General features: G+C 41.7%; 1 protein-coding gene across 3 annotated transcripts in view; it reads right to left on the bottom strand.

Annotated features, from left to right (window-relative positions):
• The window catches only part of LOC141052031 (cytochrome P450 2C8-like), an 89,509-nt gene extending 77,489 nt beyond the window's left edge, over positions 1 to 12,020 (bottom strand). Inside the window, exons 1-4 of one of the 3 annotated variants that reach the window (XR_012220730.1) lie at positions 11,847 to 12,020; positions 8,969 to 9,203; positions 4,125 to 4,287; positions 424 to 573 (exon numbers count right to left, since the gene is read on the bottom strand). Coding sequence is in view for 2 of the 3 variants with exons in the window: in XM_073549208.1 (XP_073405309.1) it covers positions 424 to 573; positions 4,125 to 4,287; positions 8,969 to 9,148 (493 nt within the window). In the remaining variant the exon portion in view is untranslated. The remainder of the gene's footprint in view (positions 1 to 423; positions 574 to 4,124; positions 4,288 to 8,968; positions 9,204 to 11,846) is intronic. The other 2 variants (XM_073549208.1, XM_073549207.1) reach the window with 2 other exon arrangements.
• Positions 12,021 to 15,765: the final 3,745 nt, after the last annotated feature.

Genomic DNA, 15,765 nt, shown 5'->3' with positions numbered 1-15,765 from the left:
TTCTTGCGATGTGTATTGCAGCTTGGATATTGTGATACATTTTGTTTCCTGTGGAATTAGTGTCTCTAATTGGGGATCAGTTAGATTTTTTTTCAGATTTTACTCTTACACACAGGCTGTACCTGGTACTGCAATTCAGTCTCATTGTTCTGCTGAATAGTTGGGGTTCCGTATTTAGGACAACCACCGATCACACAGTGATGGATAGGCCATCAATGTGTATTCTTGGGAAAAGCTCTGTAATGTTCCAGATAAATGATGAGGAAACTTACAGTATATTATAAACCAAAATGTGATATAATCTATCATAATTTATATGGTGTATTTTTATTAAATGATATCAGATCATTCCAGAATCCAAAATTGAAATAATGTAAGACATGCTTCAACCTCTCATCTCCTCTTCCACTTTTGTTGACTCACCTCCGCTCTTCTCAATCTCTTCCACTATGTAACGAACTTCCTCTTGTATTCGTTCTTCAATGCTTCTCTTCCCCATGCCAAAATTTCTCAGGGTAGAAAGAGAAAATCGACGTAGCTGTTTACATCTCTCCCCGTTACTTATTAATATGCCTGAGATTAGAAGACAATAAACAAAGATATATACTGTACTTTAACAGCAAGTAGCAATGCATTAACCCTTTCACGACCTTTGAAGTACCTATATGTAGAGTTGAGCAAATGTGTCGTCGAACACAGCCGAATGTCATTTGTGTCAATGGGAGTAGACATTATCGAATATGTTTGGAACAGAGCATGAAACATACATTCAGCACGAATAGGGAACCAATATGGCACGAATATGGCAAATTCAGATTTGGCGACCAAATCTGAATAAATTCGCTCAACTCTACCTATATGTCATGGCCAGGAAGGGATTCCCGACCCATGATGTACAGGTACGTCAATACAATCAATATCGATCGCAGCATTTGAAGGGGCTCTTCAAATGTGACATGGCATCTGCAATCTATTCCAGTCAATTTTGCGTTCTAGAACTCAACTGGCGCTCCTTTCCTTCTCAGCCCTACCGTGTGGCCAAATAGTCGTTTTCTACCACATATGAGGTATCAATGTCATCAGAAGAAATTGCACAACAAATTTAATGTTACCCATGTAAAAAATTAAATTATTTGGGGAAAAAAATATATATTTTTTTTCATTTTCAAGGATCAAGTTATAAAATTATGTGAAGCATCTGTGGGTTCAATGTAATCACTACACCTCTAGATAACGTACTTGAAGGATGTAGTAAATTGTGGGGTTCCACTGTTTGGACACATCAGGGGCTCTGCAAATGTGACATGGCGACAGGTATCTATTTTAGCCAATTTTACGTTCCATAAGTCAAATGCTCCTCTTTCCCCTTCCAAGCTCTGTCCTGCACCCAAACTGTAGTTTTCCACAACATATGGGGTATCGATGTGCTCAGGATAAACAAATGGTATTGTCTGTTTTCTCCTGTTTGTCAGAGACACCGCACTGCACTTGCTCATAGAGCCAGTGCGTGTGTCCTGAGTACAGCAGCAGTGCTAAAAGATACCTGTGGAGAAGGGCAGCAGAGGTGACCATGCGTGCTTCAGGCTAATAGTGTCAGGGTCCAGTCAGCGCTGGAAAGTAAAGAGGCACGGGACCTGCGGACACTGAAAATGAATAATCTGGCACGGGACCTATGGTCATGTGACTGCAAGGGGGTGGGGCTTAGCGTCCTGTTTACAGATAGGACAGGACACCATACAACAACTCAGAGTCAGGCAAAACAGAGGTCACAGCAGTACGGGCAAACGAGGTACAGGAGGGATAAATAGACGGGTAGTCAGACAAAGCCAAAGGTCATACACAAGAGGGCGACGTGGTACCAAGGGGACAAGCAGAGAGAAGTCGGGTCACAAGCAGAGAGTCATACATGAGAGGTAGCGCAGTACAAGAGGGTCAGGCAGAACTCGTAACAGGGACAGAACCAGATCACAACCGAACAAGCAAGCAAGATATCAGGCACAAGGCACATGTATACAAGAGGTCACTTAACTCAGCCGAGGGCAAGAGTATAACTGACACCGGACCCAGGTCCAGTGAGCACTAAATAGCCTCCTGCTGCCAGAGAGAGGCAGCACAATTAACCCATAGTCTAACCAGGATGGGTCAAAGCGAAACCCCGTCCTGGATCATGACACTGTTATCCTTTAGAAAATGCAAAATTAAGGTATACAGTAACATTTTTGCGGTAAAAAGTTCAATTTTAATTTTATGATACCACATTGCTCTAATTCCTGTGATGCCCCTAAAGGCTTAATAAACTTTTTGAATATGATTCTGAGCACTTTAAATGATGCAGTTTTGGTGTCACTTTTGGGCATTTTTTGCCACATAAGGGTATCGGTCCCTTAAAGTCCCTTAAAGTTAGATATGGTCCCTAAAAAAAATATTGGTTTTGCTAATTTTCTTGGAAAAATGAGAAATTAATGATGTAAAGAAGACATGTGGTAAATGTGATTTATATACTATTTTGTCTGGCATAATTATCTGGTTTAAGGGCATAAAAATGAAACAAAAAAAGTTTGAAAATTGCAAAATTTTCACATTTTGGCAATTTTTTTGATATTTTCATAAATAACTGCAAATCAAATGGACCAAAATCCACCACTATCATAAAATGCAACTTGTCACAAAAAAAATCTTGGAATCACTGGGATTTGTTGAAGTGTTCCACAGTTATTATCTCATAAAGTGACACTAGTCAGAATTTAAACATTTTTTAAAAAGTCAGGAAAGTGAGAACAGTTTTTAGCGTTTACCCTTCCGGATGCAGCCATTTTGACACTGAATGTTTCAGTTGTTATGGCCATTTGATGGCTACAGTTTATTAGCAAAGGTGCATAAAGTGAAAAATTTTGGTGGAAATTCTTGGCACAAAGTAAGCCGAACAATAGGTGGCACAAACAGATTAGGCAGGGTAAAGATACCCCAGATTTATCAAATAGTATGAACCACTGTAATAAATCCTGTACATTTTCAGACAAGAAATTAGAGCCTCTATACAAGTAGAATTGGATTTTACTGGTATTTGACAAAAATCCACATTAGCCGTGACCGTACGTGTACATTCGCACAACCGTTTCATCTGAGCCATAAGTCTCAGTCTATGAAGAGGCTTGAGATTTCAGCATTTGAGGAGGTGACAAGATGAGACAAAAAAATGGACAGGGGACTGTTAAAAGGGGAAGGGCTGAATAGGTGAGCAATTTTTTTTTTCCATTACAGGCCTAACTAAAACCAGCTCTGCACTGGGGCCGGAGGCGAGGTTACAGATGCTGCTCTGCATACTAAAAGCGGTGACTGAATCAACGCCGTAGCCACACCCCCCGTGACTCAAACCGGAACACTCCGGAGGGAATAAAGTTCATTTTTTCCTACAGTGTTCGGCTAAGTGTGGGCACTGGGCAGGTAATTAACTAATAACCGACAGATTAACCAAATAACTGCAGGTTATTAGCGTTTTTCCTGGGGACAAGTTCCATTTAAGACTAACTAGTAGAGATGAGCAGATTATTTGAAATTCCCCCCTAAAAAATTGATTTGCAGCAAAGAAATTAAAGGAAAATTTCAACAAGTGAAAAATCAACTCAAATCTACTGTCTAGTCAAAAGCGAGAATAAATCAAGATTAATTTAAATTTAGCCAGAAAAACACATCTATGCCAGTCAGAAGCTGATTTCAGCTAAAATATACACTAGTTTTCCTATTTTTTTTTTTTTTCTTTTACATAAATAGCAGTTTTCAATAGTTCTTGAGTTTGTTTATTGGGTTTTTCTGACTTATATTCACTATTTAGTATAAGTGACATTTTGGTTTTATTTTTGGTATGATTGCAGTGATACCAAATTTATAAACTATATACATTTTATTTTTTTGTTCCGGCTTTTCTACTTTTGCATTATCTTTTTCTGAGAGTATTGGTTATTTTTCTATTTTTTCTGCAAAAAACTATTTTTCCACCCCAGCTATGTAGTTTTTTTTTATAAGGCAAATCATGATACTGCGGTATGTGTAAGAACTGTTACTAACCATAACTGTGATATGTTTACACAGGACCCTATTGTCTCTGTGAGAGAACTGTTACTCACCATAGCCATTAGTAATCAGTTGAGTGAATTCCAAGTGACCTCTCATGCTGAACACATCCCCATTGTCTATCAATGCCTCTTTCACACAGTCATAACCTATAAGGACCACTGCAGGAGTGCTGGACAAGTAGACGGTGAACACCGGACCATAGGTCTCACTCAACTGGAAGAGAAAGAACAAATCAATGCTGAATTCACCCATCTACCCTGTTCCACCGATTATGAAGATTTTGGCACAGGGATCACAAATGTATGGCGAATAAAGATATTTTTTGTAATGTATTTAAGAATACATTTGTTTAACAGCTTATGTGAATGCCAGTATATAAAAAAAAAGAAAAGCTTATAAAACGTTACATTACTACTGGATGAATGGGAGGAGGGAGATGCAGTTGCAGTTTCTCTATCATATGCATAGTCTGTATATATGGATTGTATAAGGGAATAGTGCAGTGAAGCAGCTAGCAGTTTATCACTATAGCCGCATTAAATGTTTTTGCCTGTGAAGCATTATTACATATGTAGACATATGGTAATTAGAGAAAAGCATGTAGATTGAATGGGCATCATATTCATGTTAAATTTTTTAGGAAGTTGGTGACTTCAAACAAGACACCGGTCACTATGCAAGAATCTAAAATGGCCACCATATTTTACAGATTGCAGAAGATTGCATCAGTCTTGCAGTTATCACATCACACAGCCATTTAGCAGGGACTATAATAGTCTGTATAAAAGCAGAAGCAGGGAATGCAGCCCACATTTAGTGGTGAATCTGTAGTGTGAGAGGACATCACATCTCATAAGTTAGACATACTAATAGAGAAAGAAAGCCATAAAACACTGTAAATAATGTTCTCATTTTTCTTGTCAAAAAAGGGGGTATTCTGGGGTATATAGTGACCTTCCCTGAATGGATGAGAGGTGTTCCTGGGAGGGGCAAGGCATACTAACACATTATTATTATTTAATATTATAGCGCCATTTATTCCATGGCGCTTAACATGTGACAAGGGTATACATTGTTACACCGCTCCGACATACTCACCCGGCCTCCGCTCCCACGCCGTCTCTGCATATTCACCCAGCCTCCGCTCCCACGCCGCAGGCTCTCGCCACCCGACGGCCATGGTGGTCACCTCTGACAGGCTCGCGGCCGACGCCATGTCTGCATGTAATGCGCATGCGCCATAGGCCGCGGCCGCACCTCCCTTCTGCTTCTTGTGCTCCGGCTGTGCCCTGACCCGGAAGCAGCTTCGAACCAATGGCAGACCAGACGGGGCCATATCAGGCCGCCTCCCCCTGAGGGAGGCACCTGATCATTGTGTTACCTTGCACATTGGGCCCTGCTTCCTCCTGTGCTCTCTGCAGCCTCTCGGTGCCATCCTCGGTGTTTCCAGCAGCAGCCTCGCAGCCTGTCTTCTGTGTTCCCTGCAGTATTCTCAATCCTGCTCCAGTGTTCCTGTTTCCTCCGACTCCTGCCTTGTTCCTGTGTTCCTTTTCCAGCCTACTCAAATCCTGCCTCCGGTGTTCCTGTTCCATCCTGCTCCAGTCCTGCCGTCCTACTCCAGTCCTGCCTCCAGTGTTCCTGTTCCATCCTGCTCCAGTCCTTCCGTCCTCCTCTAATCCTGTCTCCTGTGTTCCTGCTCCAGCCATCCCTCCACGTTCCAGTCTACAGTCTTACTCCACTCCTGTCTCCTGTGTTCCAGCTCTGTTCTGTCATCTACACTTCAGTCCCTCCACGTTCCAGTCTACAGTCTTACTCAACTCCTGTCTCCTGTGTTCCAGCTCTGTTCTGTCATCTACACTTTTGTCCCACAGTCCTACTCCAGTCCATCCTGAGCCGCCCCTCTCGGTACCGGCTACCGTGGTACTTGAACCCCTGCTCCTGCTCCTAACGTTCCCTGTATAGGGGTCGGTTCCACCTGGCAGCTCGCCCGGGGCCCCTCGGTGCCACGGTCCAGAGGGTCCACTCCTGGAGATTCTGGCTCCTGACCACCCACGCTAACATACATAATAAATACAAGTACAGAAATCTTAAACAATACAAGTCACAACTGGTACAGGAGGAGAGAGGACCCTGCCCACGAGGGCTCATAATGTACAAGGGATGGGTGAGGATACAGTAGGCGAGGGAAGAGCTGGTCATGCAGCGATTTGGTGGATCAGTGGTTACTGCAGGTTGTAGGCTTGTCAGAAGAGGTAGGTCTTCAGGTTCTTTTTGAAGGCTTCCATGGTAGACGAGAGACTGATATGTTGTGGTAGAGAGTTCCAGAGTAGGGGGGATAAGCGGGAGAAATCTTGTATGCAATTGTGGGAAGAGGAGATAAGAGGGGAGTAGAGAAGGAGATCTTGTGAGGATCGGAGGTTGCGTACAGGTAAGTACTGGGAGATGAGGACACAGATTTTTGGAGGACTCAGGTTGTGCATGGCTTTGTATGTCATGGTTAGGGTTTTGAGCTGGAGTCTTTGGGTAATGGGGAGCCAGTGCAGGGATTGACAGAGGGGAGTGGCCGGGGAATAGCGGGGGGACAGGTGGATTAGCCAGGCAGCAGAGTTTAGAATAGATTGCAGGGGAGTGAGAGTGTTAGAGGGGAGGCCACAGAGCAGGACGTTGCAGTAGTCAAGGCGGGAGATGATGAGGGCATGGACTAGGGTTTTTGCAGATTCTTGGTTGAGGAATGTACGGATCCGTGAAATGTTTTTGAGTTGAAGTCAGCAGGAAGTGGAAAGGGCTTGGATATGTGGTTTGAAAGAGAGATCAGTGTCAAGGATAACCCCGATGCAGCGAGCTTGTGAGACTGGAGAGAGTGGGCAGCTGTTTACTTTAATGAATAGGTCCGTTGGGGGGGGGGTCACTTGAGATGGGGGAAAGATGATGAATTCTGTTTTGTCCATATTAAGTTATAGAAATCTAGCGGCGAAGAAGGATGAAATAGCAGACAGACATTGAGGGATTCTGTTTAGTAGGGAGGTGATATCTGGTCCAGAGATGTAGATCTGTGTGTCATCAGCATAGAGGTGATACTGAGAGCCGTGAGATTCAATGAGCTGTCCGAGGCCGAAGGTGTAAATGGAGAAGAGCAGGGGCCCTAGGACTGAACCTTGCAGAACTCCAATGGATAGGGGGCGCGGTGAGGAGGTGGTGAGCGAGTGGGAGACGCTGAATGTCCGGTCTGTTAGGTATGACGCGATCCAAGATAGGGCCAAGTCTGAGATACCAAGGTATGAGAGGGTCTGTAGTAATAGGGAATAGTCCACTGTGTCAAAGGCAGACGACAGGTCCAGGAGGAGGAGGACAGAGTAGTGTCTTGGAATGTCCCATCGTCCCAGGAATGTTGCCAACTATATGAGCAGCAGTGCATATAAGTGGGATTAAGGTAAATCCAGATAACTCAGTTTGATTGCCAGTTCAACAATGTGAATGCAGCAAAAGCTTGAGAAACAGTAAGTGTGAGCGGGACAAGAAGGAGATAGGGGCAGCATTAAAGGGGCAGTGTAAAAAGGAGGCACAGAATATTGAGGGCAGAGGGGTGGTAATATGAGTGGGTACAATGATATGTGACAGTGGGAAGAGGAGGCAGCAATAGAAGTGGGTGAGCAAATGGGAATAGCGTGAGGGAAAAATGTGGAGAAGGGGACAGAGTTGCAGTTTTATTGGCGGACATTACAACTAGCTGTACATATCATGAAGTTTTCTTGATGTTAACAACCCCTTAAATGCCCGCTGCTGCATGTGCTCACAGAGGGCTCCTAGTCTAGGGCAAGGAACTGGCATCAGATACAATGGCAAGGTGGCTAAAGCATATAGTGACACATTCACTGTCTACAAAACATGCAGCCATTAAAAATGGATTTTTAAGCTGAAATATTTTTTGGTATACCTTGTGAATGAGGATCAAGTGATATCTGCAGGAAGCTGAAGAGTGGGACAATGGAATCAATGTTACTGATGGGCCTCTGGTGGTAGAACAGAACAAGTCAATGCAGAGTTCTCTGACGAGATGTTCAAGAATTGATATTTTATAGAGAATAAAAAAAAAGTGTGTGTGGGGGGGTATTACACATTGATTAAATACAGAATGCAAGTAGGGTTACAAGGCTGCCCAGTCACCTTACAGAAAACAAGGCTACTGGGGAAAAATGAGCTTACTTCCTCCTAGGAGCCACCGACTTTCAGTCAAGGGGGCATGCATTGAGCGGCTCAGTACACAGTGAGTTCCTGGCTTGTCCGGACACTTTGAATGGCAGCTTGCTCAAAGTGTTGGAATTGTGACTTTAGCTGCGCCGTGCATGCCCACATGACTGAAAATCGGCAGCTTCCAGAAGAAATAAAAGTAATTTTTTTTCCAGTAGGTGATTGGATAGCATTGTAAAGCTATTTTCCAGTAGATTACACCTAAATCTGCAGGTAAATACATTTTAGGGACATGACATGCTCAAATTTTATTTCTAAGATCTCTGCTTGCTGTCATTCAGTAGGAAGAGCCATTTTTTTCTTCCAGTACACGCCAACCTCACAAGCGCGCGGCTCGTTACCGGATAGAGCTCCGATAGCCATACTGCACTTGAGCTGCATTTATCAGGTCTTAGTAAACTGTGATTAAGAACAGTCGAGTATGAAACACGCAGGTTTACAAAGGGTTAACGTCGCTACCAAATCAGATCCCATTGGTGCCAAATAAATAGAATTTTACTGTATGTGATCAATGGAAAAATAATGAATGAGGATTTTGTACCGACAATAGTGAGATCGCGGGTCGTAGTATTAGTACTACAGGACATATAGGAACATAGGACGCTTTTGCATACGTCATAGTACTTATTGTATAACCCGGACTCACCTTCATCAGAGACATAGGAATTTCTTTAGTGTTCAAGTCCAGCAGGCTGCCCAATAAGGGCAGTGGTGGTGGTCCGGGGGGCATATTTTTCTGTCTTAGATTCCTCCTCCATGTGAAGAAATACAGGATAAGGCTGATCAAGACGACGAGGAGAAGAGTCCCAGATACTCCCAGCTCCATTGTGGACAATATCGTGCCAGATCTACACTCAGGAACAAGAGGTTTACGTCTTTCCCTAGAAGGACATGGAATTACTATAGTGTTATTACTGTCATATAGGACCACATTCATCATTTGCATTTTTTTTTCAGTCCTTTTTTTTATTTGTTGAAGTTTATTTACGACAAATTCATCAAAGTGGCAGCCATGGCTTATCATGAATTTTTGTGCAAAATTAAAAATGTACTTTTTTTTCCCTCCCTTAAACCTTTTTTTCTGTAAAAAGTATGACAATTCGCTGAATATCGCAAAAGTTGCTAAAAAATAAACAGTGAACATAAAAAAAGTCTAGGGAGGGCCAAGCTAGAGTAAATTTGCGCCAAAGTTTCAACTTTTAAAAAAGTTGCAGTTCATAAATCATCCAAAAATATCTGGAAAACTCCAAACCTTGTTAACAATGGCGAACATGCAGGAAAAAAAAAAAGTTGTACAAGAGTTCCTGGAATCCACCTGTAAAAGTCACCATGTACACATACCATTAGCATGGGTCATCAAAATTGAAATCAGTGGGGGTCCTATACCCGGCACCCCACCCCCAGGTCATCTGTCATCCAGCTGGACAGCACAGCTCCATGCACTTTGTACAGAGTGTTGTATTTTATCCATCTGGTATGTCTACTTCTAGCAGGGCTGTACATACAAATCATGGGGCCCCATAGGAGAAGTGTAAATTGTGCTCCCCACATTCCTCCCTCACAAAAGATAAAAAGAAAAGAAAAAAAAATGTCTTATTCAGTAGGGTCACAGAAGATCACATCTTACAAAATTGCAGCTATTACAAAGTAATTTTCCTCCTATTTAAGCCCCCATAAAGACTGATGCTCACAAAAGTGTCCCCCCCAAACACAGTATGATACCCCCACAGTGAATTCTTACACAGCATCCTCCAGATGTACAGATGGATGACCCTACATTACCCCCATCCTGCAAAGTATGGTGAGCCCACCACAGTATGGCGGACGGACATAGCCCTCCAAATAGTATAATGGTCCACAGATAGTCCTCCTAACTGCATAATGACTTCTACATAACCCTCCAAAAAGTCTAATATGCTGCACAGAGAATAATGTACCCCACTAGTCCTCCAAATAGCATAATGCCCCCCACATAGCCCTCCAAATAGTATAGTATACTGCACAGAGAATAATGTACCCCACTAGCACTCCAAATAATTTAATGTCCCCCACATAGTCCTCCAAACTGTATAATGACTTCAACATAACCCTCCAAATAGTATAATATACTGAACAGAGAATAATGTACCCCACTAGTCCTCCAAATAGCATAATGTCCCCCACATAGCTCTCCAAATAGTATAATATACTGCACAGAGAATAATGTACTCCACTAGCCCTCCAAATAGTATATTGGCCCCTACAAAGCTCTCCAAATAGTATAATGGCCCTCACATAGTCCTCCAAACAGCATAAAGACTTCTACATACCCTCCAAATAGTATAATATACTGCACAGAGAATAATGTGCCCCACTAGCACTCAAAATAATTTAATGTCCCCCACATAGTCCTCCAAACAGTATAATGACTTCAACATAACCCTCCAAATAGTATAATATACTGAACAGAGAATAATGTACCCCACTAGCCCTTCAAACAGTATAATGCCCCCCCCACATAGCTCTCCAAATAGCATAATGGCCCACACACAGCCCTCCAAACTGCATAACGACTTCTAAATAACCCTCCAAATATTATAATATACTGCACAGAGAATAACGTACTATTAGTGATATGCCACTGGCCTCTAGGAAGGCTGGATGACATCTAGTATTGATTCCTTCAAATCTATTGTCAATTTATCTAGAAAAACTCTCAGTGAATCTACACCTTGCTGTACAGACTTGCCTTTCAGAACCCAGGAGAAGCCACCTGACAACTTACTTCCATGAAAACTACAATGGCGATGGCCACATCAGTGTCACTAGTGATGAGCGAATGTGCTCAGATAAGGTGTTATCTGAGCATGCTCATGTGCTATCCGAGTGTCTTCGGCGTGCTCGAAAAGTATGTTCTGGTCCCTATTTCTGCATGTCTCACGGCTGTTTGACAGAACACATGCAGGGATTGTCTAGTAAACAGGCAATCTCTGCATGTGTTGCAGCTGTCGAACAACCATGAGACATGAAGCCGCGGGGACCAGAATATATTTTTTGAGTGCGACGAAGACACTCGGTTAGCACATGAGCATGCTCAGATAACACATTCGCTCGTTATCACTAGTTGTTATCCAATTTTCTATTTTTAGAGAAAATGCACGTCTGCGCGGTGTCATTTCCTTCAGTCCTGTTGTCAGAGACTATCTGTGCTCTCACCAGTGAGCTCAGGCTATAAACATCCATGTTAATCTGTATACACAGCACACCCACATCCCAACCCCCACCGTGACACAGCCTGGGGATATTGTTAAAGTACAAGCAGCATATAAAAGGACATTTTCTTAAAAAACAAAAATGTATTTGTAAGATCAAACTTGTATCTAGCGCTATCGAAAAGACTACAACATCTAATAACGTTATGGATTGCATTCGATGGAAAATCAAGCAGATAGGACATTTATTGATGCAGCGCCTCTTTAAGATTTAAGTCAGATAGAAGGATTTACAAAGTAATAGAATGAATAGAGGAAAGAAGAAGCGCTCACCTGGATCTCTGTCACACCTAGGAGGTGCAATGTCTCCTACAAGCAGCAGGCATTGTGAACTATGTCCTCCCTTGGGTTGTGTCTGCCTCCCTTCCCCATCTGATCAGGAAGCAGCATTATAGATTCTATACACTGTAGGGCTGCTCCTCTCCTCTGTAGGAAACCTATTCAGTCTGCTGTGTGCAACAGTGTAACCGCCCCCTCTTCCCTTCATCACATCCTCTACTTTTCACTGTATTCTATGCTGTTTATGTTGCTTCTTTTTCATTTTTTTTTTACATAGGATATTTTTTTCCCTTCCTTCTGTATTTGTAAATACTTTTATTTGTGTTGTTTTCATTTTAATACCCAAATACATTTTGTAGGCTTTTATTCTCCATAGAGAAACCTTTCGGAAAGCGTCAAGAAAAAACAAACAAAACAAAACACAAAAAGGCCCCATCTAAAAGATAAAAACAAAAATTTAGACAAACTTTTTGTTGCGCGCTTCATATATTCCTATTAACTTACAACCAACATCTAGTCCCATTGGTTTCTGGTCACAAAAAAAAACAAAAAAACAAACAAAAGCAAAACAAATACACATAGGACTTGTTTTATTATTGCATTTGCTTCTTTTGTGTCTGTTTTTTGTCGATTTCAGCCTTTTTCCATCAACACCCTATTCTTTTAATTTGCACCTTTTAAGAGCCTACAGCCTACAGAGTCTATTTTTATAGGGCCAGCAGTCGGCCTTCACTATTCTATTAGAGAGCCATCAGCCAGCTATCCTTTGTTGTTCCCATTATAAAACATTGGGTCTCTTAGGCTGGTTTCACACTTGCATTTTTTTGTGCTGTGTTTTTGCGCAAAAAAACGCATGCGTTTTTTTTCCTATGCTTAACATGGGTGCACATACACATGCGTTTGTATGCATTTGTATGTGCATGCGTTTTTTTGTATAGAATCATAGAATCATAGAATCGTCGAGTTGGAAGGGACCTCCTGGGCCATCTGGTCCAACCCCCTGCTCAAAGCAGGATTCGCTAAATCATCCCAGTCAGATGTCTGTCCAGCCTCTGTTTGAAGACTTCCATTGAAGGAGAACTCACCACTTCTCGTGGCAGCCTGTTCCACTCATTGATCACTCTAACTGTCAAAAAGTTTTTTCTAATATCTAATCTGTGTCTCTTCCCATTCAGTTTCATTCCATTGCTTCTAGTCTTTCCTTGTGCAAATGAGAATAAAGTTGATCCTTCTACAATGTGACAGCCCTTTAGATATTTGTAGACAGCTATTAAGTCTCCTCTCAGTCTTCTCTTTTGCAAACTAAACATTCCCAAATCCTGCAACCTTTCCTCATAAGACAGGGTTTGCAGACCGGTCACCATTCTGGTCGCTCTTTTCTGAACTTGCTCCAGTTTGTTGATGTCTTTTTTAAAATGTGGTGCCCAAAACTGGACACAATATTCCAGATGAGGTCTGACCAAAGAGGAGTAGAGGGAAATAATGACTTCACGTGATCTAGACTGTATGCTTCTGTTAATACATCCTAGAATTGCATTTGCCTTTTTTGCTGCTGCATCACACTGTTGACTCATATTCAGTCTGTGATCTATTAGTATACCAAAGTCTTTTTCACATGTGCTGTCACTTAGCCCTATTCCTCCCATTCTATATATGCTTTTTTCATTTTTATTGCCCAGATGTAGTACTTTGCATTTCTCCCTGTTAAAAACCATTCTGTTAGTTGCTGCCCACTTCTCCAGTTTATTTAAATCTTTTTGAATCCTCTCTCTCTCTTCTCTAGTATTAGCTATCCCTCCTAGCTTTGTGTCATCAGCAAATTTAATCAGTTTACCCTCAATTCCTTCATCTAAATCGTTGATAAAGATGTTGAACAATACAGGGCCCAGGACAGAGCCCTGTGGTACCCCACTTGAGACATTCTTCCAACTGGATGTGCAGCCATTTACGACCACTCTTTGGGTCCGATCACTAAGCCAGTTATGAATCCACCTAACAGTTGCCTTGTCCATTCCATACTTAGTCATTTTATCAATAAGGATTGTATGAGAGACTTTGTCAAATGCTTTGCTGAAGTCAAGATATACTATATCTACAGCATTTCCTTGATCCACCCAATCAGTGATACCGTCATAGAAGGAAATTAAGTTAGTCTGACATGACTTATTAGTTACAAACCCATGCTGACTCTGTTTAATCACTTCATTCTTATCCAGGTATTGACATACATGTTGTTTAATAATTTGTTCAAAGATCTTTCCTGGTATAGAAGTCAGACTCACCGGCCTATAGTTGCCTGGGTCCACCTTCTTCCCCTTTTTGAAGATAGGAACAACATTTGCTCTTCTCCAGTCTTCTGGCACTTCTCCTGTTCTCCAAGAATTTTCAAAGATTATGGAGAGGGGTTCAAAAATTTCTTCTGCTATCTCCTTCAGTACTCTGGGGTGTAATTCATCTGGACCTGGAGATTTGAATTCATTTAGGTTAGCTAAGTGTTTCCTCACTATCTTTCTGTTTATAGATATCCTGGATTCTTCTATTCCCTTAATAGGACAGTGAATAACAGTTGATGTTGCATTTCCTTTCTGAGAGAAAACAGATGCAAAATAGGAATTTAAAAGTTCAGCCTTCTCAACATCCTGTCTTACCATTTCATCATTTTCATCCTGTAAAAATCCTATAGCATCTTTGACTTTTCTTTTACTTTTGACATATCCCCAAAATCCTTTATTATTGCTTTTGACATCTCTTGCAAGCCTCAGTTCATTTTCAGCTTTAGCTAATCTGATTTGTGCCCTGCAGGTTCTGCAGACAGCATTATATTCTTCTTTAGATATGCCTCCCTCTTTCCATTTTATAAACATTTTTTTCTTCCTTTTTAGCATGTGCTTAAGTTCTGTGTTCATCCATCCTGGTTTCCTTAAATGCTTCCTATTCTTCCCTCTTTTCGGAATTGTTAACAACTGTGCTTTGAGAATTTCATTTTTCAAGATTTCCCATCCTTCCTGGACATTTTTGTCTTTAAGGATATCCAGCCATTGGATCCCTCCAATTCTCTTTCTGAATCCCTTAAAATCTGCCTTTCTGAAATCTAACCTTGACGTCTGAGTCTTCACAGGTCTTCCACCTCTAGTAATCCAAAATTCTAAAATAGCATGGTCGCTACCTCCTAGGGTCCCAGCCACTTTTACCTCCTCAACCATTTCCTCCCTGTTTATAAGGATTAGATCCAAGGTAGCAGTTCCCCTTGTTTTCTCCCTTACCTTTTGGAAGATAAAGTTGTCAGCAAGAGAGGATAAGAATTTCCTTGACCTGTTAGTTTTGCCCGAGAGAGATTCCCAACAAATGTCTGGATAGTTGAAATCTCCCATGACAACTAAGTCATATTTTTTGGAGAACTTGGCCATCTGATGCATAAAGAGTTCATCTATATCTTCGGCTTGCACAGGCGGCCTGTAGTAAATGCCTACAATGGTGTCCTTTCCATTGTTCTGTCCTTGTATTCTTACCCAAACAGTTTCCACAGAACTCCCAGTCTCTGAAGCTTCAATCTCTGTGCAGATATACGCGTTTCGAACATACAATGCGACACCCCCTCCTCGTTTATCAAGTCTGTTTCTTGCAAATAAGTTGTATCCTTCTAGTCTTGTATTCCAATCATGTGTATTGTCCCACCAAGTTTCAGTGATTCCAATTACATCATATTTCTGTTCCTGTGTTAGTAGTTCCAATTCTCCTTGTTTGTTGCCCATGCTTTGTGCATTAGTATAGAAACATTTTAGTTTGTGATTGGTTTCTCTTTCTCCAATATTTTTATTAATTAGATTCTTTCGTCTTTGTTCTTCCTTTCCACTTCTAATAGCAGAGTTCTCAATAGCATTTGTCAGGTGTATGGCTTTTTCTGGTCTTTTGC

The sequence above is a fragment of the Dendrobates tinctorius genome, unplaced genomic scaffold, assembly GCF_039654945.1.
Source record: "Dendrobates tinctorius isolate UK_male_01 unplaced genomic scaffold, ASM3965494v1 ptg000158l, whole genome shotgun sequence".
Lineage (NCBI taxonomy): Eukaryota > Metazoa > Chordata > Amphibia > Anura > Dendrobatidae > Dendrobates > Dendrobates tinctorius.
Note: the sequence above shows the minus strand (reverse complement) of the source record. Positions and strands in the feature narration are given on the sequence as shown.